General features: G+C 47.4%; 2 protein-coding genes across 3 annotated transcripts; one reads left to right on the top strand and one right to left on the bottom strand.

Annotated features, from left to right (window-relative positions):
• Positions 1-439: 439 nt before the first annotated feature.
• On the bottom strand, positions 440-6,198 carry CIB3 (calcium and integrin binding family member 3; the record flags this gene model as incomplete). 2 transcript variants are annotated; one of them, XM_082621693.1, is made up of 6 exons in its annotated part: positions 440-461; positions 1,682-1,877; positions 2,704-2,851; positions 3,848-3,959; positions 5,897-5,931; positions 6,148-6,198. In XM_082621693.1, 6 exons carry the CDS (start codon positions 6,196-6,198, stop codon positions 440-442), a joined length of 564 nt encoding a protein of 187 aa, XP_082477819.1. The 2 variants fall into 2 exon arrangements, with proteins under 2 accessions (XP_082477819.1, XP_082477820.1); XM_082621694.1 differs by lacking the exons at positions 3,848-3,959; positions 5,897-5,931.
• An 11,190-nt stretch (positions 6,199-17,388) lies between these two features.
• Positions 17,389-23,173, top strand: FAM32A (family with sequence similarity 32 member A). The gene is made up of 4 exons (XM_082620824.1): positions 17,389-17,507; positions 17,598-17,739; positions 21,655-21,708; positions 22,011-23,173. The coding sequence occupies exons 1-4, from the start codon at positions 17,434-17,436 to the stop codon at positions 22,077-22,079; spliced, it is 339 nt and encodes a 112-aa protein (XP_082476950.1). The 5' UTR covers positions 17,389-17,433; the 3' UTR covers positions 22,080-23,173.
• The last annotated feature ends 1,710 nt before the right edge of the window (positions 23,174-24,883 follow it).

The raw sequence follows: 24,883 nt of genomic DNA, 5'->3' as shown, positions 1-24,883 counted from the left end.
TCTCCTTGAGGAATTCAGGGATTGAGGGGGAAAAAGGCAACTTGAGCAGTCGAGGGTAGGGTTGGGCCTTGGGAGGCCCTGAGCTGGGACAGCACGGGCCTGATCTCCACACCTCGCCTCTGCCCACCGAGACCCACAGTGAGGCACTTCCAGCCCTCTCAGTGGAGAGACATCCAGAAGTCACCCCTTTCCTTGTACAAATGGGGAAATTGTGGCCCAGAGAGGGTGCAGCCACACCCAGGATCACATAGGGAGAACAGAGGTTAGATCCTTGGCCGCCTCCCTCTTGTCTGCCAGGTTTAAGTTGGGAAACATGTTTTCGGAGCTGCTGTGGCTCAGTGATGTGTGTTTATTCCCGGAGCCCAGGGAGACCAGATTCTACAGTGAGATGAGGGGTCGCCCTGCCTTCCTCTGGCCCGGCTCCTCCTCCGCGGTACCCTCAGATGCGGATGTGGAAGGTGCTGGGTGCAAAGAGAAAAGGAGTCTGTCAGCAGGCAGAGGGTACCCTTCCTTCGTCCTTCTCCCCAACACTCCCACCGGGAGTCCCCGAGGCATGCAAGGAGCCACGGTGGGTGGGGGAGAGATGGACCCCCTCAATAAACCCCAGGCCATGGCCCTCCTGACCCCCACAGGGATTGAGAGCACATCACTTTGGATCAGAGTTTACATCCTGGCTCCGCCCCAGACTCTAAGTGCATGGCTACCCCTCTCTGGGCCTCAGTTTACTCCCCTGTAAAATGGGGATAATCTGTCCCTCCTTCACTGTGCTGTAATAAGGGCTAAAAAGAGGCCAATGTACAGCGCGGGACATGCAGTAGGTGCTCAATTAGTAGCAAGGGATTCATCCTGGTGTCATTATTCGTGTCTCTGTGGCAGGAGACCAGCTTTGCTTATCCAGGGCAGAAGAAGGAGGCCCTCTGGTCATGAAAGGATACCACTAATGATAACAGCCACAACAGCAACCATAAAGCACAGTTATTGAGCACCTACTGTATGCCAGGCACTGCTCTAAATTCTTTCCATGTACTAGCTCAGAGGTCACTCAACTTTTCTCTGCAAAGGGCCAAATAGTTGATATTTCCAACTTTGCACAATGACTCAGCGCCACCATGTAGCTCAAAAGCAGCCATAGACACTATGTATACAAACAGGCATGGCTGTGTGCCAATAAAACTAGCATTAGACACGGAAATTTGAATTTCATATGGCTTTCATGTGTCGTGGAGTATGATTATTCTTTTATTTTCTCCCCCAACCATTTAAAACTGTAAAAACCATTCTTAGCTCACGGGAGGTACAAAAACAGGTGGTGGGCCACCCCCTGTATTAACTCATTTAACCCATGCTATCCGCCCTACAGTGGGAGCACTGATTCTCCCCAGGGCTGCCAAGTGCTATTGTACAGTCTGTTCACTACAAAATGTTCAAGCAACTGAGGGCTGAAGTCCAACCATATTCCACTCACCCAAAGAGCTGTGTCCACCTGGAGGAGATGTTCACAAGGTCTCTAATTATCCCCATTTTAAAGACACAGGGACTGAGGCTAGGGAGGTCGGAAAAGTTCCCCAAGGTCATAAATGAATGAACAGAGGGATTTTCACAAAGGGAGTCTATGAACCCTTTCCATAAGAGCCTCTCTCATACGTGGGAATGGATTGTGCAGGGTGGAGAGGAATGTCACCTGAGGAAGTCCGGCGCCCGCAGGATCATGTTCTGGAAGTCTTCCAGGGACAGTCGCCCGTCGTGGTCCCCATCGGCCTCATCCAGAACCTTCTCACACACCAGGCTCACCTCCTCAGCGCTCAGCTCTCCCCGTGTTAGCTTGGTCACCGTCTGCTCCAGGTCCCACACACAGATGTAGTCATCGTTGTTAAAGTCTGCACAGCAGAACAGGTCGGGCTGTGGTGGTGAGGGGACACAGGGGCAGGCAGGCTGGGCCAGTCATGGACACATCTTTTCCCTGTCTTACAGAGGAGGAAACTGAGCCACTGGAGGGAACCCAAGACCCTAGGGTAATATCTGGATCTTGCTTTGGAATTGGGCAGGGACCTGCTGGGAGGTCATTCATTCATTCAAGTATTTATTGAGCACCTACTATGTGTCAGGCGTGTGATAATTGTTATTCATTCCCTCTTTCAACAAGTATTTATTGAGTGCCTACTGTGTGCCAGGCACTGTGATAAATTTTCATTCATTCATTCATTCAGCAAGTATTTACTGAGTACCTACTATGTGTCAGGCACAGAGACAGATGGTGAACCAAAAAGACACTGTCACTGCCCTTGTGTCTCCTCAGAGAGAAAGTCAATAAGGAGTGAACAGATGAATGAACAAGAAATTAAGCAACATTGCTCCATGCAAGGAGAGAAATAGGCTGTGGCATGGAGAGTAACCCGGGGGCAGGAGTTACTTTTCACCAAAATTTCAAGGTAAGAAGGAGCCAGGGGAAAGGTATTCTAGACAAGGGCACAACAGAGGCAAAGGCCTAGAGGCAGAAAGAGTTTGGTGTGTTGGGGAAACAGCCAGGCCATTGTGGCTGGAATGGAGTCAGTAAACGGATGAGGTGGGGAGGTACCAGGGTGAGGTGAAGGACAGGGCCATGCAGGGCCTCGGAGCCCTTGGGGAGACATTTGTGATGGCAGGGCAGCCCCTGGCCCGACCCGGTCTCATTCCCGCTTCCCCACCCCGGGGCCCTGCACACACCATAAATTTTAAAAGCGTAGTAGGCTTTGAGGTCGCGGGGAGCCATTTCACTCATCACAGAAAACATGTCCAAGAAGTTGTCCAAGGTCATGTGGCCATCCCCATCCTCGGAGAAGACCTGGGCGATCCTCTGACGGAAAGGGTTGTCCTAGAGACAGGAAGCAGGGAGCCAATCCCTGACCAGGACCTTGTGGGGAGGGCTCTGCATGGTTTCACTCTCAACCCCTCCCTTCCTGGGAACCTCCAAGTACCCCTCACCAAGACTCTCTTCCTCCCATGCTCCCTGGAGAGGACTTCAGGCAACTCCAATCTCCACCCCAGTAGTCTGGGTGTCGTTAACCCCATTTCCAGCTTCAGAGGCAGTCACATGACCCGGGTGAGGCCAATCAGGGATTTCCATTCACCTGGTAACCGTGATTGCCTCTGGGATGAGCATATGACTCAAACTTGCCAATCAGAGGCTGCCCTGGGAGAGTTGCTGAAAAGCTGGGGTGGGGGAACCGTATTTCTGCTTGTTGCAGAGCTTATGGGAGGAAATCTGAGGCAGCTGGTGTTTCCCTTCACTACCTCAAGAGAACAAGCTGCCTGAGACTAAAGCCTCTTCCTGGGAGAAGCTGAAAGATGGAGGGAGATTCCCAAGCATATCCTCAGAGACCCTGGTTCCAGCTGTACGTGATGCTAGGCCTTTCCCTGCAGTTTTTGCTCATGTGATCGAACCTATTCTGTCCCTCTTGAATGAGGTTTCTGTCCCCTGTGATAAAATAATCTCTATTCACAGTCCCTCACCCCAAAAGTCCCCTCCAGAGTAACAAACTATGTGTCAAACATCCAGCTGAGAAAAACCCACATTTAATAGTTCCTACTATGAAAAGAAAAACTAATGTTCCCTGAGTACTTGCCATGTCACAGGCCCTGTACTGAGCCCTTTACCTGCATTATCTCATCTCATCTTCCCAACAACCCAGGGTTTAAATCCTGTCTATGTCATGTCTTAGCTGTGTGATTATGAACAAGTATCTTAACCTCTCTGAAATTCAGTTTCTTCATATGTAAAATGGAAATAATCACAGTACTCACCTCATAGGAATGCAGCAAGGGGCATCCCTACTATTTTTTCCCTGCCTGCCCCATGGCCCAGGCATACCTTCAGCTCAGGCATGCTGCCAATGAGCTCGTAGGGAACCTTCACATCAGGGTAGCTGGTATAGTCGAGAGGGACAAGCTGGGGGGCAAGGTCCTGGTAGCGATAGAAGAGCCTGGTGTGGGGACGGAAACAACGAGAAGGTCTGGGAGATGGGTGTGTGTGTGGCCTTGTCCCTACTCTCTCACTCTTGCAGCTGCTTACTCTACACTGAAAGATGCTGAGTCCCCAAGAGCCATTAGCCGTGGGCCTAAGCCTCACACACACAAAGCCAGACACAGGTGCCTCTATCGCCCTGGGGACAAGGCCAAGGTAAAGAGAAGACTCCAGAACTAGGGAAAACTAGAGTGCAGGAAGTGAGCCAGGGAGGAGGAAATTCTTCCTGGAGGAGGGGGCATTGATGCTGGGTTTTGAAGCATGAGTAGGAGCTTACCAAGCAGATGGGGTTGACAAAGGGAGAGTGTTCATTCATTCATTCCCTCTTTCAACAAGTAGTTATTGAGTGCCTACAGTGTGCCAGGCACTGTGATAAATTTTCATTCATTCATTCATTCATTCAACAAGTATTTACTGAGTACCTACTATGTGCCAGGCACAGAGACGGATGGTGAACAAAACAGACACTGTCTCTGCCCTTGGGTCTCCTCAGAGAGAAAGTCAATAAGAAGTAAGCAGATGAAAGAACAAAAAATTAAACAGTGTTGCTCCATGCTAGGAGAGACATAGCATTCACATTTAGCATTCAGAGAATCTGAACCAATCTATGTATCTCTGGACATTATCACACTGTTGGCAAGGCCTCTAAAGGCCCACATCCTCACACTTTCCTTCTCTCCCTTCATAATGGGGGTCAGGGTTCTCTCAATGGGGTGGAGCAAACACAAAAGTCTAATATTCAGGTTTTTCAAAAGGGTAAATGAAAGACATTTTGCAAAACACCAAATGCCATACACACTACCTAGATGGTAGAGCCAGCTCTCCACCCTAATGCCCTCACCTGGTGACACCATACCATCATTGAAGCATGCTGAGCAGTAGCCTTGTAGAGACCATCCTTGATGAGTCAGAGGTCCCCAAGTTGCTAGGGACTGTCTCTGAGGGCGACAGGAGCCCCTTGGTCACATGATGGCTAGGAACTCGAGGAGGAGATATCTGGAACTTCAGTCCTGAGTTCCTTCAGAGAATAGCCTGGGCTTGGGTTTGGGCTTCTGTATGGCCTTGAGTAAAGCCTCATCCCCCTTTCCCCTCATCCCCCTTTCCTCTCAGTAGGTCTGTCTGACAAGGGAGAAGCTTGAGGCAGACAAAATGTTAGTCTCCAACTCCTTGGGGCTCTACCCATCTACCCAAGGGCCTGGGGTCAGCCTCCCCTGTCTGAGCCTCAGTTTCCCCATCAGTAATCCAATCGTGATGGCCAGGATGACCTTGCAAGCTGTCCTCACCCAGACAATGGGGCTCACTGGTGAAAGGTGTGTCCATCAATTATGGATGTCCTGTGCCCACACAGTTGGGGCCTTGGCCCCGATCACCCTGCAGCCAAACCCCAGCCAGCTTCAGTTTCACAGCTCCAAGTTCATGGGTCGGGGCCTCTGGATAACAGCTCCATGGGATGAGTGATGATGTAGAATACCCATCTATGCCTGTCTCGCTCACACCAGGGACCTGCAGCAGCCTGGAGCCACCTTCTCACTCTCTAACACTGATGTCAACCCCACAGCCCAGAACTGGGTCTAGACTCTGCCCCTGGCCTCCCAGCTTCTTCACACTGGCCTCAGGGGGATCTTTCTAACATGCGGATCTGCATCTGCCATGCTCACACACTTTCTATGGCTCCCCGCCACCTTTGGGAGAAAGCCCAAGCTTGTCAGCCTAGAGGCATGACAGCAGGACCAGATGTGACTTCTCAGCCTTCCTGTCTCTGCATCTATCCACCGACCATGCACGCAATCCCCTGATTAGTGCTTTAACCCTTGTGAAGCATTGAGCGTGGTCAAATTGCAAATCAAGCGACATATAGCAAGTTTCCACCTCTTCCTCCCTCCTCCTTAGACTGACCTCATGATTTCCTTCCTCGTGAAGAAGGTGCAGTCCTGCGGAGAGAGATGTTGGCTTGACCCAGATCCTGCCTGGGGGGCTCCTCCTTCCTCTCCCACAAGCCCACATCCATCGCTGCCTGAAACCACACACAGAACCTCCCCAGAACGCTTGCTGACTGCACACCCAGGACGAAGAGATGTTGTTCCCATTTCTTGGGCCAGGAAACCAAGGCTGCCAAACCCACCGAGGGCTCGGCCCATCACCCCTACCTGATATGCTTCCAGCTGCTCATGAGTAAAGACTGTTTGCTTGTTGCCCATGGTGAAGACCACTGCCAGGACTCTGGAACAAGCTCCCAAAGCCCCCAAACTCCTCGGGGCCACACCGGTCGGCAGGCTGCTGTGTACCAGTGTCTGGGAAAATCTCCCTGCCCTGGTTGTCACCTGCCCACCCTCCTCATCACCCCCAGCCTGGGTGAGACTCAAGTTACAGCCGAGCTCTCTGGGCAACAGCCTGAGTATGTCCACAGCCACCAGAGCAAGGAGAAGGGCTTTGGGAGGTCACAGGGTAGCCCTCAGTGGGGAGAGCACACCTGCCACCACCAGGTGAGACCGAGGGTATGGGGCACCTTTGAGAGATGGGCAGGGTGGTGGAGAGGCTGCCAGCACACCCCAGGTCAAATTCCAGCTCTTTAGCCACTAGTTGTGTAGCCTTAGGCAAGTCATCTGGCCTCTCTGAGCCTTGTTTGTAAGTTAGAAATTATATTAGTACCTACCTCATAGAGTTGTTCTGAAGACCTAATGAGGTCATTAATACAACCCCCCAAAAATACAACCCCCCCAAAAATATTTGACCACTGGATACAAGCAAGCTCTAGGCACATTATGGTAAACAAGCTAGATGAGGTATGCATTGGAGATGATGATGAGGATGATGCTATGGCTTGAGAAGAGCAATCCAATGTCTAAGTTTGGGTTAAATAACGCCAGAGTTCTTTATTGCAGGACTTGTCAGAGGCTTTAATGTGTTAATGTGCACCATACATCCTCAAGGGGTAAATACAATGTAGCAGCTCCCAACCTTATTAAGACTCAGAATCCTCTTGGGCAGAAAATCTGGGAGTTGAGGGTTCCCAGCCTGGCACTCCCTGCCCTGCTCACTCTGGATCTGGCCTCCTTCCACTTTCCTCTCCTGCTCAGCCAGTTCCAGCCCTGTACCCCAGGCCCCCCGAATCACTCTTGAGTCTTCCCCTTCCCTCATCCCCACTCTCCCTGGCCTCGACCATTGCAGTTCCTCCCACAAGACTCCTCTGGCCCCTGCCTCAGCTTCCATACTTTGCCCCAGTGTGTGAAGCCATCTTGTAAAATATGACTATGATCAAGCTTTAAAGACCCCCCTGAAGGTAATTTTTTTGGGGAAAAAAACTGACAACACCAAGTGTTGACAAAGATATGGAGCAACTGGAACTCTTATACACTGAGGGTGTGACGCAAAATGGTACAGCCACTATGGAAAATAGGTTGGCAGTTTTTTATAAAGTTAAACACACACTTACACATGACTCAGCAATCCCACTCCTGGGTATTTGTCCAGGGGAAATGAAAACCTATGTGCACACAAAAACCTGTATGTGTCCACAAAATAGAGACAATATTTGCAAATCATATAACTGGTAAGGGACTAGTCTCCAAGCTATATACAGAACTATTAGAAGTTTACAACAAAAAGACAAATAACCCAAGAAAAAAATGGGCAAATGTTGGGGGGAGGGAGGGATGAATAGGTGAAACACAGAGGATTTTTAGGGCAGTAAAACTACTCTGTATGATACTATAACGATGGCTATGCATCGTTATACATTTGTCCAAACCCACAGAATGTACAACATGAAGAGTAAGTTCTAATTAAACTATGGACTCTGGCTGATGATGGGTCAATGTAGGTTCATCACCTGTGACAAATGCGCCACTCTGGTGGGGGATGTTGATATCTGGGGAGGCTGTGCATTAGTGGGGCAGGAGATGTAAGGGAAAACTCTGAATACCCTCTTCTCAATTTTGCTGTGAACCTGAAACTTCTCTAAAACCAAAGTCTATTAAAACAAAACAAAATGGGTAAAGGATTTGAATAGACATCTCTCCAAAAAAGATATACAAATGGCCAGTAAGCACGTGAAAAGATGCTCGACATCACTAGTAATTAGGTAAATGGAAATCAAAACCACAGTGAGATACCACTTCACACCCACTAGGACGGCTATACTAAAAATGACAGACAATAACAGGTGTTAGCCAGGATGTGGAGATATTGGAAACATCATACACTGCTGGTGGGGATGTAAAATGGTGCAGCCGCTTTGGGAAACAGTCTGGCAGTTCTTTAAAAAGTTAAACTTATAGCTACCATATGACCCAGCAATTTTTACTCCTAGGTGAAGAGAATTGAAAATATATGTCCACATAAAAACTTGTACATGAAAGAAAAGTAGAAACAACCCAAATGGCCATCAATGGGTGAATGGATAAAGAAATTGTGGTCTATCCATATAACGGAATACTATCCAGTCATACCAAGGAATGATGCACTGATTCATGCTATGACGTGGATGAAGCTCAAAACCATTATGCTGAGTGAAAGAAGCCAGACACAAAATGTCACATATTGTATGATCCCATTTATATAAAATGTCCAGAACAGGCAAATCCACAGAGACAGAAAATAGATACACGGTTGCCAGAGGCTGAGGGAAGGGGAATGGGGAGTGACTTCTAATGGGTAGGGGGGTTCTTTTCTCTTTTCTTTTTTTTTTGGTGTTACGCGGGGCTCTCACCGTTGTGGCCTCTCCTGTTGCGGAGCACAGGCTCCAGACACGCAGGCTCAGCGGCCATGGCTCACGGGCCCAGCCGCTCCGCGGCATGTGGGATCCTCCCGGACCGGGGCACGAACCCGTGTCCCCTGCATCGGCAGGTGGACTCTCAACCACTGCGCCACCAGGGAAGCCCCTGGGGTTTCTTTCTGAGGTGATGAAAATGTTCTGGAATTGAATAGTGGTGAAGGTTACACAACACTGTGAACGTACTGAATGTGACTGAATTGTACACTTTAAAGGGTGACTTTTATGGTATGTGAATTATATTTCAGCTTTAAAAAAATTTTGTACATAAATTTTTATAGCAGCCTTATTCATAACCTTCAAAAACGGGAAACAACACAAATGTCCTTCACCTGGGGAATGGATAAACAAACTGGTTTGTCCATACAATAGAATACTACTTAGCCATAAAAAAGAATGACCTAGGGCTTCCCTGGTGACGCAGTGGTTGAGAGTCCGCCTGCCGATGCAGGGGACACGGGTTCATGCCCCGGTCTGGGAAGATCCCACATGCCGCGGAGTGGCTGGGCCCGTGAGCCATGGCCGCTGGGCCTGTGCGTCCGGAGCCTGTGCTCCGCAACGGGAGAGGTCACAACAGTGAGAGGCCCACATACCGCAAAAAAAAGAAAAAAAAAAAAAAAGAATGACCTATTGATATGCACAATGTGAATGAATCTCAAATGCATTACTCTTAGTGAAAGAAGCCTCACTTCTTTCAAGTGAGTCAAGAAGACATCTACTAGATGATTTCATCCACTTATGTGACATTCTCAAAAAGACAAGACTATAGGAACAGAAAATAAATTAATGGTTGCTAGGGGCTGGGGGGTGATGGAACTGTTCTATATCTTGATTGTAGTGTTGGTGACATGGCTGTATTCATTTGTGAAAACTCATAGTACTGTACACAAAAGGGTGAATTTTATTGCTTGTCAATACATGTTTTAAATGAAGACAATAACAAAACTAATTTTTAAAGACCTCCTTGCTCCCCATTGCCTCATGGTTGAAGTCCAAATTCCTATGCCTGACCCCATCAAACTTTGTGATTTGGTTATGTAACTCCCCCCCAATTAATTAATGTTCAATTAATGATCAAACATGTACTGTGTGCCAGGCACTGTCCTAGGTCCTGGTAATACATTCGTGAAAAAAATGAGTTCCTGATCTCATGGATTTCACATTCCAGTGAGCAAGCAACCAAATAAACACATAATTAGTCAGGAGGGCTAAGTTCTAAGAAGAAAAATAAAACAGGGCAGAGATAGAGATGAGGGTGAGCTATGTAGATTAGGAAGGGAAGGCACCTCTGTTGGGGTGACATATGAGTAGTGACTGGAAGGAAGTGAATGGGAAGTAAGCTGAGTGGGAAGAGAGTCCTTGGCAGTGGGAACAGCAAGTGCAAAGGCCCTGAGGCTGGAGAAAGCATCACACAGTTGAGAGAGAGCAAGCCAGCCGGTGCTGTATGTAGGGGCTCAGCAAGCACTAACTATGATTAAGTTAATTAACAACTGTTAATTAAGCTGCTGCTCATGTCTGCCATTAGAGGCTGCTTCTCTGATACACCAGCTCCTATGATGGAATTTTTTTCTTTTTTGCATTTCCAAGAAATCATTTTTCATGGTATAAATAAATTAATTTTATCTTGGCATAGATCAATTTCAGCTTTATTATGATAAACTATATGCAACAATATCTTATAGTATATCCTGGACTTCAACCATGAGGCAATGGGGAACAAGGAGGTCTTTTTAAGTCCCCCTATAATATATTCTATAGAACTTCCCTGGTGGCACAGTAGTTAAGAATCTGCCTGCCAATACAGGGGACACAGGTTCGATCCCTGGCCTGGGAAGATCCCACATACCACAGAGCAACAAAGCCTGTGCACCACAACTGCTGAGCCTGCGCTCTAGAGCCTGTGAGCCACAACTACTGAGCCCGTGTGCTGCAACTACTGAAGACTGTGTGCCTAGAGCCCGTGCTCTGCAACAAGAGAAGCCATTGCCATGAGAAACCTGTGCACGGCAAGAAAAGTAGTCCCCACTCTCCTCAACTAGAGAAAACCCACGTGCAGCAAAGAAGACCCAACACAGCCAAAAAAAAAAAAATCCAAAATCCAATAATAATATAGGCTGTAGAACCCAGAATCAACAATACTGCATGTCACTAATCATCAGGGAAATGCAAATCAAAACCACAATGAGGGCTTCCCTGGTGGCACAGTGGCTGAGAGTCCGCCTGCCGATGCAGGGGACATGGGGTCCGGGAAGATCCCACGTGCCGCGGAGCGGCTAGGCCCGTGAGCCATGGCCGCTGATCCTGCGTGTCTGGAGCCTGTTCTCCGCAACGGGAGAGGCCACAACAGTGAGAGGCCCACGTACTGCAAAAAAAAAAACCAAAAACAAACCACACAATGAGATATCACTTCACATCTGCAAAAACAAAATAAACACAAAAAAACAAGTGTTGGCAAGGATGTGGAGAAATTGGAACACTTGCACACTGTGGGTAGGAATGCAAAATGGTGCAGCCTCTGTAGAAAACAGTATGGAGGTTCCTCAAAAATTAAAAATAGAGCTACCATATGATCCAGCAATCCCACTTCTGGGTATACATCCAAAAGAAGGTAAATCAGGACCTTGAAGAGATGTTAGCATTCTTATGTCCACTGTAGCACTGTTCACAGTGCCCACAATATGGAAACAGCCTGAAAGTCCATCGATGAATGAATGGATAAAGATGTGGTATATATATAAACAATGCAATATTATTCAACCTGTAAAAAGAAGGAAATTCTGCAATATGTGACAACATGGTTGAACTTTGAGGATGTTTGCTAAGTGAAATAAACCGGTCACAGAAAGACAAACACTGCATGATTCCACTTATATGAGATATCAAAAATAAATTCTTGGAAGCAGAGAGTAGAAATGGTTGGCAGGGACTTGAGGGAGGAAATGAGACGTACTGATCAATAGGCATAATGTTTCAATCATGCAAGATGAATAAGCTCCAGAGATCTGCTGGACAACATTGTATCTCTAGCCAACAATAATGTAGTATTCAGTTTGTTGAGAGGGTAGATCTCAAGTTAAGTGTTCTTACCACAATAAAATAAAATAAATAAAATACATGCAACTATCATACGACCCAGCACTTGCACTCATGGGCAACCCCCAGAGAAATGAAAACTTATATTCACACAAAAACCTATAATGGCTATTTTATTCATAATAGCCCCAAACAGGAAACACCTCATTTGCCCTTCTTCATTGTAATTGAACCAAACTTGGGTCTGCTTGCCTGCATGCAGCAAACCCAATCTACTGACACCAGGTCTTGCTGAAGGAAAGTTCAGTGTTTTTTGCAAGGTGCCCAATGCAGGGCCAAACAAGAATGGGCAGCTCATGCTCAAAAGACCTGAACTCCCGGATGGCTTTCAGGGAAGTGTTTTTAAAGGCAAGGTGAGGGAGAGGGTCATAGGGTGCGGGATCAGCTCGTGTATGTCCTTTTGATTGGTTGGTGGTGAGGTAGCAGGGTGGTATTTGGGGAATCTCAATCATCAACCTTCTGGTTCCAACCGGTCTGGGGTCTACGTGCTGGTGGTCAGCATGCAGTTAACGTCTTCCATCTGGTAGGGGTTTTAGTATCTGCAAAACAACTCAAGGATATGGCTCTGAATATTATCTATAGACCTTGAGGAGGAACCAGAGGTCCCTTACTTTGTTTAATGGCTAAACTATTATTATTTTGTCTCACTTGACTGTTTTCTTTTGTTTCTGCATCTTCTCACTTCTCTGATTAAGTTTGCTCTTTGGAACTTGGGGAAGGCGTCGGAGGCTAAAGCTTGTCTACAAACAAGAGGTGGAGGACATGGGGTGTGTCCCCAGGAAGGCCCTGCAGAGTCCTGCTCAGTTTCATCATCACATCATACCAGGAGCTATGCCATGTCACCAACAACATTGACTTTGATCACTTGGAAGGCGATATGTCCCATGTTTGCCCACCATACCCTATGTTTTTTCCCTTTCCATACCCTATTCTTTGGAAACAGTGTGGATTGTCTTAAGAAATGCTCCTTATGGGAGTCCTTGATGGCACAGAGGGAGATGTCACATGATAAAGCACAGGCATTGACAACCTAGAGTTGGAAAGTGACTTTGAAAAGTATACTCTGAATATGCAGACATTTAGGAAGCCTTAACTGATTTACTGGTTTTCTTTGTATGTATACACAGCAGTAGCATATAATGAAAATCTCAAGACTCTTTAAAAGGATATAAAATAAAAATTTTAAGGGATCAAAAGCATTGTGTCATAGTTCACTTGTCACATTTTCCCTCTTAGAACACAAATTATCAGTGGGGGTAATACTGCCCCCAAGGGGGTGAAAATTGGTTTGGGGGAAGGAGGTGACAAAAAAATCTTAGATATTTCAGTGGTTTGTGGCCCTCCAAAGCTTAACCCTCCCTGGCAAAATCTTATTTATCAGCATTTAACTTCTCTAATTAAATTAAATTAAAATGGTCTCTTTAGTGGGGAATAAGGCGGGGGGGGGAAAGGTTGAAAAACACTTTCTTAAGGTTTATAAAACAGTGACACATCTAATTTGAGTGGATGGCCTCATAGTGGTTGACAAAAGCAAGGATCAAACACTACTCAGTGTGCATTGGATTATGTCTGTGTCTCAGTTTCCCGACCTATAAAATCAGGATGGTTTACATAATAGGGTGGCTGTGAAAGTAAATTAGATGATCTCCATATGAGTCCATATAAAGTATTAGCTGTTATTGTTATCATCATCATCACTCCCATTTTATAAAAGAGGAAAGAGAAGCTCAGAGAGGTCAGACCACTTGCTCCAGGGCACACAGCCTTGGAAGTGCCAAAAAGGAGCTCCAAGGCTGCTGGGTTGGCTTGGAGAGGACAGATTTCCACCCCTGAATCTGTCCTGTCCCTCCCTGCGGAGTTCATTCTGTCGTGGACAGCCCCACAAGTAAGCTGGCGCCACTTGATCGCCCCATTCACTGGCACAGGGAAGCCCCTTCTTTCTTTTTCTTTTTTTAAAATTTGTATTGGGGTACAGTTGATTTACAATGTTATGTTACTTTCAGGAGTACAACAAAATGAATCTGTTATATATATATTTACATCCACTCCTTTCTTGGCGATCTCATCAATTCTGGTTCGCAAAAGGTTGAGCCTATGGCTGGAGCAGTCATTTGCTGCCCCCTGCAGGTAGAATGGGAAAAGGCAGGCATCGTGCCCTCCTTTGTCGACCCCCTCTAGATTTGGGAGCGCTTGCTTCTCTCTTCTTCTCTCTCCTCCACCCCCATAATGCCCTCCAAAAAAGGTCCCTGGCACAATTTGGGCAACAGCAGTCCAAATTTAAATGCACAAATGCACATACTCTTGGACTCAGCAATTCCACTGCTACAGATTCAGGCCACTTGCAAAATTCAGATAAGATTTGTGGGCACCTAGATGGTCATTGGTTGGGGAGGGCTTCACTCAGCCATAGGACATCCAGCTTTGAGGAAGGTGGGGTGGAAGTGTAAAGAGCTTCAAGACATTTTGATAAGTGAAAAGCTGAAGGCAGAAATAAAAGAACATCGCAAAGATATATATATATATGTATATATATGTATGTATGTATATATATATATGTTGGCATATACACATTTTGTGCTGCAAAAAATCAAAATGAACTTGTTAATCGCTTTGGAAGGAGGTGGGAAGGGAAGCTTCTACTTTTTTGTTTTCCTTTTTCTTTCTTTCTTTTAACCTTTTTTTTACTGTGTGGTTTTCTTACACGGAACATGTGGATTTATACATATATCTTAATGTCAGCAAAAGATTATGGGAGATTTTGGGGTCCTTCCCTGTTTCTCTCAGTGTTAAAAATCCAATGATAAAATTTTTAACTCAGTACATGAAAGCAGTCACAGTAGTCTGATGGGGCAAGGGTCAGTGACAAAGCAAGTATAGAATAAGATCCCATTTTTATTTTTTAAAATTATAAATAATAATAGACTGAAATAAAGAAATCAAAACACTAACATTTTTTTTTTCTGGACGGGAGTGATTTCTACTGTCTTCTTTGGGCTTCTCTGTATTTTTTTCTATTACGTATTCCACAATTAATGTTTGTATATCTTTTGTAATCTGAAAAAAATAGATACACAGCATTGTGAATGCATTTAAATAATTTAATGTTGATGAGTTGTACAATTTAAAGTGGTTACAATGGTGAGTTTTATGTTTTATGCTATTTACCTGGTTGGTTATTGCAAGGTTAGTTTTCTTTAGGGGATGGTAGGAGTCTATCAGACAGATGACCTAACTAGTGCTGACCAGGTAATTTCTGATTGACTAGTTGAGATTCCATTTCTGGAAAAGCCAAAACTGTAATTAAGTCTCAGTTTGGTGATGTGGCACTTAGTATAAGTGACTCCATTTGAGGTCTTTCCATTTATTGAATTGAGGCTTATTTACTACATAAAGTGAGTTTCCTCTATGTCACATGAAAAAATGAGAGGAGAGCCATGGGGCTGACAGCATTTTCATCCAGGGCAGAGGAAGATGATCCACAATGAAAAATATAATGTTTAAAAGAATGGAAGGAAACAAAGATAGAACTGTGGTTTTGTTATGACAATAGTTCTGCTTATTCAACAAACAAATTACTTGTGATATCAGGGAATTAAAAGCCCAACTCACTGGAGTCCCAAGTGTTATGACACTATTAGATCAGGTTTTTTGGTACACCTTCTGCAACTATTTTCTCTTATCACAGCCTCAAAGCCAGAGTGGCTGAGAATCAACATTTTATTCTGAGGAAAACCAAATCTTGCTACAATTCTACCTCAAGAAGCAAAGGCATCTGGAGTGAGCCCAAGAGAAATGAGAAATATGTCCATACAAAGATATATACTATGTTCACAGAAGCTCTATTCATTATAGCCACAAACTGGAAACAACCCAGATATCTATCCATGGGTGAGTGGATAAGCAAGTTGAATACATTTATATATAATGTTGTTACCAAACCAAACTTGGGTCTGCTTGCTTCTGTGCAGTAAAGCCAATCTACTGACACTGGATTGTGGTGAAGGAAAGTGTAGCGTTTATCGCAGGGTGCCAAGCAAGGAGTCCAGGTGGCTAGTGCTTAAAAGGCCTGAACTCCCTGAAGACTTTCATGGAAAGATTTTTAATGACAGTGTGAGGAAGGGGGATTGTGGGGTATGTGATCAGCTCATGGGCCTTCTTCTGATTGTTTGGTCATGAGGCAATTGGGAGTCAACATCATCAATCTTCTGGTTCCAACAGGTCTGGGATCTATGTGCTTGTGGTCAGCATACAGTTAACTTCTTCTACCTGGTGGGGAAACCCTCAAAGGGTATGGCTCAGAATATTATCTGTAGCCCTTGAGGAGGAACTGAATGTCCTTGACTTTGTTTTTGTTTTATAAGTATTTATTTATTTATTTGGCTACGCTGGGTCTTAGTAGCGGCATGTGGACTCTTAGTTGCGGCATGCATGCGGGATCTAGTTCCCCAACCAGGGATCGAATCCAGGCTCCCTGCATTGGGAGCACAGAGTCTTAGCCACTGGCCCACCAAGCAAGTCCCCTTGACTTTGTTTAATGGCTAAACTATTATTACTTTGTCTTCCTTTCTTTCTGCATTGTCTCACTCCTCAGATTAAATTTACACTTTGGAACTTGGGGACAGCCTAGGAGGCTAAAGCTCTTCTACAAACGAGAGGCAGGCAGAAGACATGGTGGGTGAGTGGGTGGGGGAGAGTGTGTTCCAGGAAGGGTCCTACTCAGTTACAATGGAATAACACTTACCAATAAAAATGCAGTACTGTTATACCCAACAACAGGAAGAATCTCAAACACAGTATGCCCAGTGCAAGTACTCTAACTCAAGAGAACACGTTTTATGATTCCACCTATATGAAACTTAAAAAAAAAAAGACCATTATGACCTATAGTGAGAGAAAACAAATTTGGAGTTGCCTGGGGAAAGGGATGGGAGAATTAACTGTAAAGAGGAACAAAGGAATTTGGGGGTGAAGGAATGTTCTTTATCTTGATTCTGAAGGCGATTACATAGGCGTATAAATGTGACTACAATACACTCGTGGAAGGCTACAATTTAAATGGGTGCATCTTACTGTTTATAAATTGTACCTCAATGAAATCGATTTTTATTTTAAATACCACGAACATATATTTCACATACTACCGTCATTTACCCAAAGCTGAAAAACTAAGGAGTACTTATTAGGCTTACAAAATTGGGTTATCTATTGAACCCTCAAAATATGGCAATAAAGGAGAACAGAACATTCAAATACGCGTAAAACACTCAATAAAACGTTGGGTTTTAGGAAACCAATGCTTTGTCAAAAAGGCTTCCAAGATCTAGGTGCCCAAGACGGGGGAAATTGGAAGTGGGCGCCAAAGCCGGAAGTGTGGCAGGAAACAGGATGCAGAAGCTGGGGACGCGCTTGACGCTCCAAGTCGGCCCTGAACCCGGAAGTGTGGCCTACGTCCAGATGCAACTACGCATGCGCACAGCCTAGATCGGCCAATCAAAACGAAGGAAGGCGGGCGTTCGGGTGAAAATCGGGAAGGGTGGCCTTTTTACGTTCCGGACGTCAGCCGAGCGCCATGGAGGCCTACGAGCAGGTCCAGAAGGCGCCCCTGAAGCTGAAAGGCGTGGCAGAGCTCGGAGTGACTAAGCGGTGAGTCCCGAGAGGCTGTCCCTTTGAGCCTCTTCCTGAGACCCCGGAGCGTTGCCCTCTGACCCGCCGTTACCCCGTCTCCCCTCCCAGGAAGAAGAAAAAGAAGGACAAAGACAAGGCGAAACTGCTGGAAGCGATGGGAACAAGCAAAAAGAACGAGGAGGAGAAGCGGCGCGGCCTGGACAAGCGGACACCGGCCCAGGCGGCCTTCGAGAAGATGCAGGAGAAGCGGGTAAGGCGGGTGGGAAGCCTAGGGATGCCCCGCATCGCTGGCCTGGGTCTCCTGGGGTGGATTCAGAGGCAGGACCCGGAGACCCGTAACCGGGGTCTACCCCAGAACGCTCCGGGGAGGGCAAGCGGTCAGTGAGGACCTTAATTCCGGGGAGAAGATGCTGCGTGAGTGAGGGAGGAAGAGTCCACGGTGGGGGAGCTCCGAGGACAAGAAGATCTTCTGGCCGGATTGGACCGCAGAGGGGAGAGCTAGAGACCCGGCTTTGGATTCCAGCGCTGTCGCTCGTTACCCGTAACACTGGTCGGTGACTCACCTCTTGATGCCTCAGTTTCCACATATGTAGGGGTCAGGATCATGCTTTCTCCTAAGAGGGATGGGAACTTTGGATGAGGTAACGCGGGCAAATGGCACCCAGTCTGGCATAAAGTCAGTGCTCAATGGATGTTAGCTGTTGACATTAAATGGGCATACTTACTGCTGTAGGTCACCACGAAGTGTTCCCATGACGACTTTGGCGGCTTCAAATACGTTGTATTTTCAGGCCCTGAAAAATGATTTCTCTTAATATTAAATACTTAATAAATTTGGGTGGCGAAGGGTAGGAGAGGTCAGCGTAGCATAGATACGTTCAGCCCATTATGTTTGGGGGGAATAATCAGTCTAGGTCAGTGGTTCTCAACTGGGGGCCTCCACCCCCAAGAAGACATTTGGCAATGTTTAGAGACATTTTTGTTTGTTACAACTTGGGTGGGGCGGGGGTGGGCAGGGATGCTGCTCAACATCCTGAAGTGCTTGAGACAATGTCCCCCAGAGCAAAGATTGATCTGGCCCAAAATGTCAGTAGTGCCCAGGCTGAGAAACGCTAATGGTGGTCTTGGTGATTTGGTCCAGTAACATCAGGAAAAAGTTAACTCATTACTCCCAGGCCTAATTGAGTCATAGGAGAGAAAAAGGAGAGAGAGAGAGAGGCTCACTGGCTTTGACACCACAGACCTGCGTCCCATTCTGTCTCTACCACTGTTGGTGGTGTAACTCTGGACAAGTTGGCTCACATCCCACACCTTAATTTCTTCATCCGTAAAGTGGGACTCAAGTTCCAACCTCATAGGTAGTGAGGATTCAACAAGTGAATGCACTTAAGCCCGTTCCTTAAGGTTATAGTCAGAAGCAGGGCTGGGATTTTACTGCTGGAGTTGGGGTGGAGAGGGGGAGAGGCTCATGCAACCATCAGAGTGACTAATAATGGCCCCTCAGAGTAGGGCAGCAATAGTGGAGGTGATGGAATGTATCGGGTTTGGGATAGGTTTTGAAGGAAGAACAGCCAGATTAGCTGATGGGTTGGGTGTGGGCTGGGAAAGAAGAATCAAGGATGACCAAGATTTTTGGTGGGAGAAGCTGGGTGAATGAAGGTGCTGTTTTACTGAAACAGGAAGGACTGTAAGTAAAGCAGGTTTCTAAAGTGGGGGGATCAAGATCTTCGTTTTAGAAGTTAAATTTGAGGTGCCTGTTAGAAACCCAAGTGGAGAATTCTCATGGACAGTTCGATACCTGAATCTGCAGTTTAGAGGAAAGGTCTGGGCCCAGATAAACATTTGGGAATTGCTCTGGGGACTGCATGAGATCCTTTGAGGAGGGATAGTGACAGGGGAGGTCTAGGATCTGACCCCTGGTGATCAGAGGGTGGCAGAAAAGAAATTGCAAAGGAGCACAGGACAGAGGGATACCAGGAGAGAGTGTGTCCTTAGGAGCCAAGTGGAGAAAGTGTTTCAAGAAGGAAGACATGGGCTTCCCTGGTGGCGCAGTGGTTGAGAGTCCGCCTGCCGATGCAGGGGACACGGGTTCGTGCCCCGGTTCGGGAAGATCCCACATGCCGCGGAGCGGCTGGGCCCGTGAGCCATGGCCGCTGAGCCTGCGCGGCCGGAGCCTGTGCTCCGCAATGGGAGAGGCCACAACAGTGAGAGGCCCGCGTACCACAAAAAAAAAAAAAAAAAAAAGGAAGACGTGATCAACTGTGTCATATGCTGGCAGGAGGTCTAGGCGGGTGAGCACTCAGAGCCCTTAGTTGGCATTTGGTATGAGAAGGAGGAAAGGCTGATTAGAGTGGATCCAAGTGGGGGCAGGGAAAGGCGGAGATGGAGACAAGGATTAGAAATAAGTCTTGGGAGATTTGCTGTCAAAGGGAATGGAGAAATGGGCCTCTAGCTGGAGGGTAGAAGGTCAAGGTGAAGTTTTCGTTGTTGGCAATGAATACCAGAAATACTCCTGAGGGTTTTGTTTGACCCAGCGGAAGGAAAGAGGCGGGTAGGAAGAGAGAGAGAGAGAGAGGGGAAGAGAGGGAGGTACATGAGATGGATGAGAGAGAAGGGAGCAGGTGTGGACAAAGCGAAGTACAGTTGGGAAATGCAGATTCCCTTGTGGAAGAGTGTTAGATTGAGCACAGTGGGCTTTATAGGCTGGACAGCTCCTGGAAGGAAGGCTCCAGCCTGGTGGAAAGGATCAGAGCTTGGCATTTCCAGCCCCATCACCCACTGTGCACTCTGGTCCTCATTTTCTCTTGTCTGTGAAGTGGGGTTTGCAACAGCGCCCGTGACACCCTCTGAACTTGGTGCGTGGAGTGAGAAGAGGGAGGGCAGAGCCCCCCAAAGTGCCTGGCATTGGTGACAGCTGGTCAAGTCAGTGTGGCCTCTTGTGAGGAGACACAGCCATCACGTGGGCTCACAGCAGCAGGAAGGGGCAGGGATGGACAAGGCAGGTACTTCAGAGGGAGAGGGAGTGTCAGCCAGGTGGGAGCTGACTGGACATAGAGGGAGATGAAGAGGCAGCAAAGGAGAAGAGGAGGGAAAGGGAGGGGCAGCCAGCGGGCAGTCTACAGTATATCTCATGCTTTTGTGGGTTGCCTGGGCGTAGCTGGGTGGTTCTGCTGGCCTCCCTTGGAACCTGGTGCAGTCAGATGGCAGCTGGGGCTGGAGGCCCATCTGGGCTGGAAATCCAAGATGGCTTCACCATCACATGTCTGGTGCCTCATTGCTCCTCCATGGCCTCCCTCCCCACATGTCATCTCATTCTCCAGGTCCTTTCTTTGCAGCAAGGTCATCAGACTTCCCGAAGGGAGGCTAGCTTCCAAGAACACAAGGCAAAACCTGCTAGGTCTCCTTACAGCTTCAGCCCAGCACTGGCACTGCATTCTGTTAAGTAAACCGCGCCACAGGACCAACCCAGGGTCAGTGCGACAGAGGACTGCACCAGGGCACCAGTACCAGGCAGCTCGGTTCATGGTGGGGGCGGCCACCAAAGCGAGTCGTCCACAGTCACCCAGCTAGTAAGTGTAGAGCCCGGTGCAGCCCCAGGTCTGCGTGGCTCTGCATCCCATGCTCTCACCTCATACCAGGTATAATTGGTGTTAAGCATGAGGGTAGGTCGTGGTGGTACAGGGTGCGTGTTCCAGCATCATACTTGTCCAGGCGATCTGGATCTTGTAACCCTCTTGGCGCTGTGTACTGTCACTCAAGCACCTTCTCTGTGTCAGGTTCTTTACCTTCCTCATTTATCATCCTTCCTCAGAGCCCTTCTGAGGCTTTCTTTTTCTGCAAACTGGGAATGCAGTCAGTTGCCCAAGGATGCAGGAAGCACATGTACAGCTCCCAGCAGAGTCTCTCCTTAAGTCAGTGCTAGGACGTTTCCCGCCACTCAGATCAAAGGGCAGCTGATGTGAGTTCCCACTGGCGTGTGTTATGGTCAGGCATCCCTGCTAGACTCACCTGAGTGGAGTTGAGGGAGGGGCGAGGTGTTCACCCTGAGATCTCCAGCCATTCTAAGTGTGAGAGCCAGGCTGGCTGGGGGCTCTGATCTTCCATCGTGTGCTGGCCTGGGCTGCATCAGGCATGTGACTCACCTCCATTTCTCTCCTCTCTTCAGCAAATGGAAAGGATCCTGAAGAAAGCATCCAAAACCCACAAGCAGAGAGTAGAGGTAAGTCACGTGCTGGTGGGGGAGACTGAGCCATGTAGGGACCAGGCTGGGCCCAGAGGCTAGGAGCCTGGTAGAGGAGCCATTGGAGTGTTGGCGGGGAGGGGCTTTACCCAGCCTCCCCAGGGTCATATAAGGGCAAGGCCAGGGTTCAGGCATCTATAATGCCTGGCAGAGTGGCTTTGAGAGGAAGGGGCTCACTGAGGAGAGACAGGATGTGGAGAAGTGGGAGTGGGCAGTGCTGCATATCCCTAGTGCCCTGCTTGGGTCTGTGTTGACATGGGCTTTCTCCTCGGCTTCCCCAGGACTTCAACAGACACCTGGACACACTCACGGAGCACTATGACATTCCCAAAGTCAGCTGGACAAAGTAGCCTCCCCTCCTGGGGTATGGAGTGGCATCAAGAAGAAGCAGAAGGCAAAGTTGGGGTTATATTTGGTGCCTTTGGTATTTTCTAGAAACATTCTTTTACACACATCCTTGCATCATCTGCTGAGACAGTGCTTTTCAAAGCTGTATGTCCTCATTCTGGAACTTGATTAAAATAAGACCGTCCTTTTACTCTATTTTGATTTCTCAGTAGCACATAGAAGAGAAACATTTTTAGTTTGGAAAGTGTATCCAGAGATTAAGGTTATTTCTGTGTAAGTGCCATGGAAAAGTGGTTTTACCCCCGAGTTGTATCTGACTCTTTGACAGCCAGCCAGCTGGCTTTGCCTGGATGAAACTGACTCCGGAGGACAAGGAGCTAATGCCAGCGTGGCTTGCAGCATGTACACCCCTGTAGGGCCCTGCACAGGCTGCCCTTCCAAGCTCCCTCTAGATTGGGGCTTATGCTCTCCCATCCAGGGGTTGGGGAAGCCACTTGCAGCTATGGTCTTCAGTCTGCCCCCTCAGCCTCCTGGCCAGTGAGACAACACAGCCTGGGAAACAGAACAACCACCTAAGGCAAGGATGGAACGTACACCTTGTCCCTTTCTAAACCTGTGGCCAGCATGTGTCCTCTTCTCCCAATATCCCCATTCCAGACATGTCTAGTGGGTGTTGCCATGACAGGCATTGCCAGTCAAGCACAGCATTCTTTGTAATGGAACCCAGACACAGCCTGCCATCTTACCTTCAACCCTGGGCTCCAAGCAGCCCCCCGTATTTATTCAGAGTTGGCACATAACATGTTTGGCGTTATTGGCCTAAGGACGCCTTGAGGGTGATGGGACTGAGGCAGACCCCTAGCACAGACAGACGTGAGTGTAGTCGAAAGGAAGGACTCAGGTTCCCATGCTGGAGAGCCAGGATCTTTGAGGGCCTCTGTATACCCACCGGATAAGGATCAGATTGCATATGCTGTTGGGAAAAAATGTGTTGACATAGACGCTGAGAGAATTAGAAAGGCAGAAAACAAAACCATGTGTTGGGTTTGGGACTGTCATATGTGAAATGCAGAATAAAACAAAAAAAAGTTATTAACTATGAGTCTGAGTATCATAATTACAGGCTGTTTGACTACCACTAGAAACACTGCCTTTAGGATTATCACACACAAAGAATGTGTGCACCACAAAACAACTATTCTCCCTCAATTTGGAGAAAACTAGATGACATGTGTTTCCACCTGGGGTTTGCAACCTACCTAAAGGAGGTGACATACTCTCTCGTTAGCATGGCTTCTTGCGGTGGATTCCCCCACTGACTGGTAGAAAGGCACTTTCAGGCCTTTGCCATCCATGAGTCAGCAGTTGGGGTCTGTGAGCATGATGCGGTGGCGCTGTGAAAAACCTCCTTCAGTAGTGGGGAAGACAGCTATTCCAATTCTCCCTGCCCATCAGATCACTCCAAAACTGAGTGAAAACAGTGGAATTTCTCTCTCACAATTCTGTGTATTGACCATGCTCAGCTGGATGGTTCTGCTCCATGAAGTGTAGTTTAGTTCACGTGTAAGTTACATTGACTTGCCTGGGGCCAGAACGTCCTCCAGAATCTCCCTTTACATACCTGTTCCATTGCCAACACAAGTCATTGCCAAACCCACTCTGGGAGGGAATTACACAGGGCACGGACACCAGAAGATGTGGTTTATTGAGGGCCATCACTTATAGTCTACCACAGTGGCTCTCAAAATCTGTATGTTAGGCTCTCCTGGGGAGCATTAAGAACCACTGATGCTGCCTGGGGTGGGGTTCTGTCATGAGGTTCTTCAGAGCTCCCCAGGTGACCCCAGGATGCAGCAAAGTTTGAAAAACTCTGGTCTAGCACAATCAGTATGGTCTTTTCTGAGATGTCACAGAGGTCAAATCTGACTTATACATTAACTGCCAAGAATGAAATTCAGATATGATTCAAATTCCTTCCTCCACATATGGAGAAAAGGAGGTTAGAAGTAATTTATGTGTAAACAGTGTTTACTGTGACGGTACTCTTGGCACTTGGAAGTCTTTGTTTCCTCAAAAGACTTTTGTCCTCCTAGCCCCCCGATACTGTATTAAACATCTAAAATGCCCACAGCAAGCTTGAAAAGAAATCCTCCATAATGGAGAGTTGCCTCTCCTGGGTGGCTTTTCTTTTTGCCTTACGCTTTTTGGCATTTCCTCAGTTTTTCTTCAGTGAGATGTACAGTTTTGTAGTTAGAAAAAAGACATGTTTTTCTAAAACACTGCAATAAATTGGGCAAGGTATGAGGCTAGGCATGGTAGGATTTCTTAAGAGAGAGTTGGTGTCAAAAAGCCTCAGTTGGCTGCTTTGTGGAAGAATTCTTCCAGCCCAGGATTCACTTGATAACCTTTAAAGATTCCAGTTTTCTTCTCTGGATTTTCTTGCACTTACATCTCTACCCCAAGTAGAGGATATATAACCACAGAGTTGCAAAAACTATCTTTGAAAACCCCAAGTGGAGGTAGTAGAGAAGATAAAGTATAAGAGAGAGGCAGGGCTTCCCTGGTGGCGCAGTGGTTGAGAGTCCGCCTGCCGATGCAGGGGACGCGGGTTCGTGCGCCGGTCCGGGAGGATCCCACATGCCGCAGAGCGGCTGGGCCCATGAGCCATGGCCGTTGGGCCTGCGCGTCCGGAGCCTGTGCTCCTCAACGGGAGAGGCCACGGCAGTGAGAGGCCCGCGTACCGCAAAAAAAAAAAAAAAAAGAGGCAAGCAGCCTGGGTAAATGGTTCTGATACTGCAGGACTGGG

This window comes from Mesoplodon mirus (assembly GCF_964341445.2).
Source record: "Mesoplodon mirus genome assembly, chromosome: 5".
Classification (NCBI taxonomy): Eukaryota; Metazoa; Chordata; class Mammalia; order Artiodactyla; family Ziphiidae; genus Mesoplodon; species Mesoplodon mirus.
The sequence above is the reverse complement of the archived record's forward strand: the minus strand, read 5'-3'. Positions and strand labels throughout refer to the sequence as shown.

Excerpts from the sequence above, each read along its gene's own strand:
- FAM32A (XM_082620824.1), top strand. The coding sequence starts at position 17,434 with ATGGAGGCCTACGAGCAGGTCCAGAAGGCGCCCCTGAAGCTGAAAGGC. Across the intron at positions 17,508-17,597 it reads GAGCTCGGAGTGACTAAGCG|GAAGAAGAAAAAGAAGGACA; the intron begins GTGAGTCCCGAG and ends CTCCCCTCCCAG. Across the intron at positions 21,709-22,010 it reads CCCACAAGCAGAGAGTAGAG|GACTTCAACAGACACCTGGA; the intron begins GTAAGTCACGTG and ends CGGCTTCCCCAG.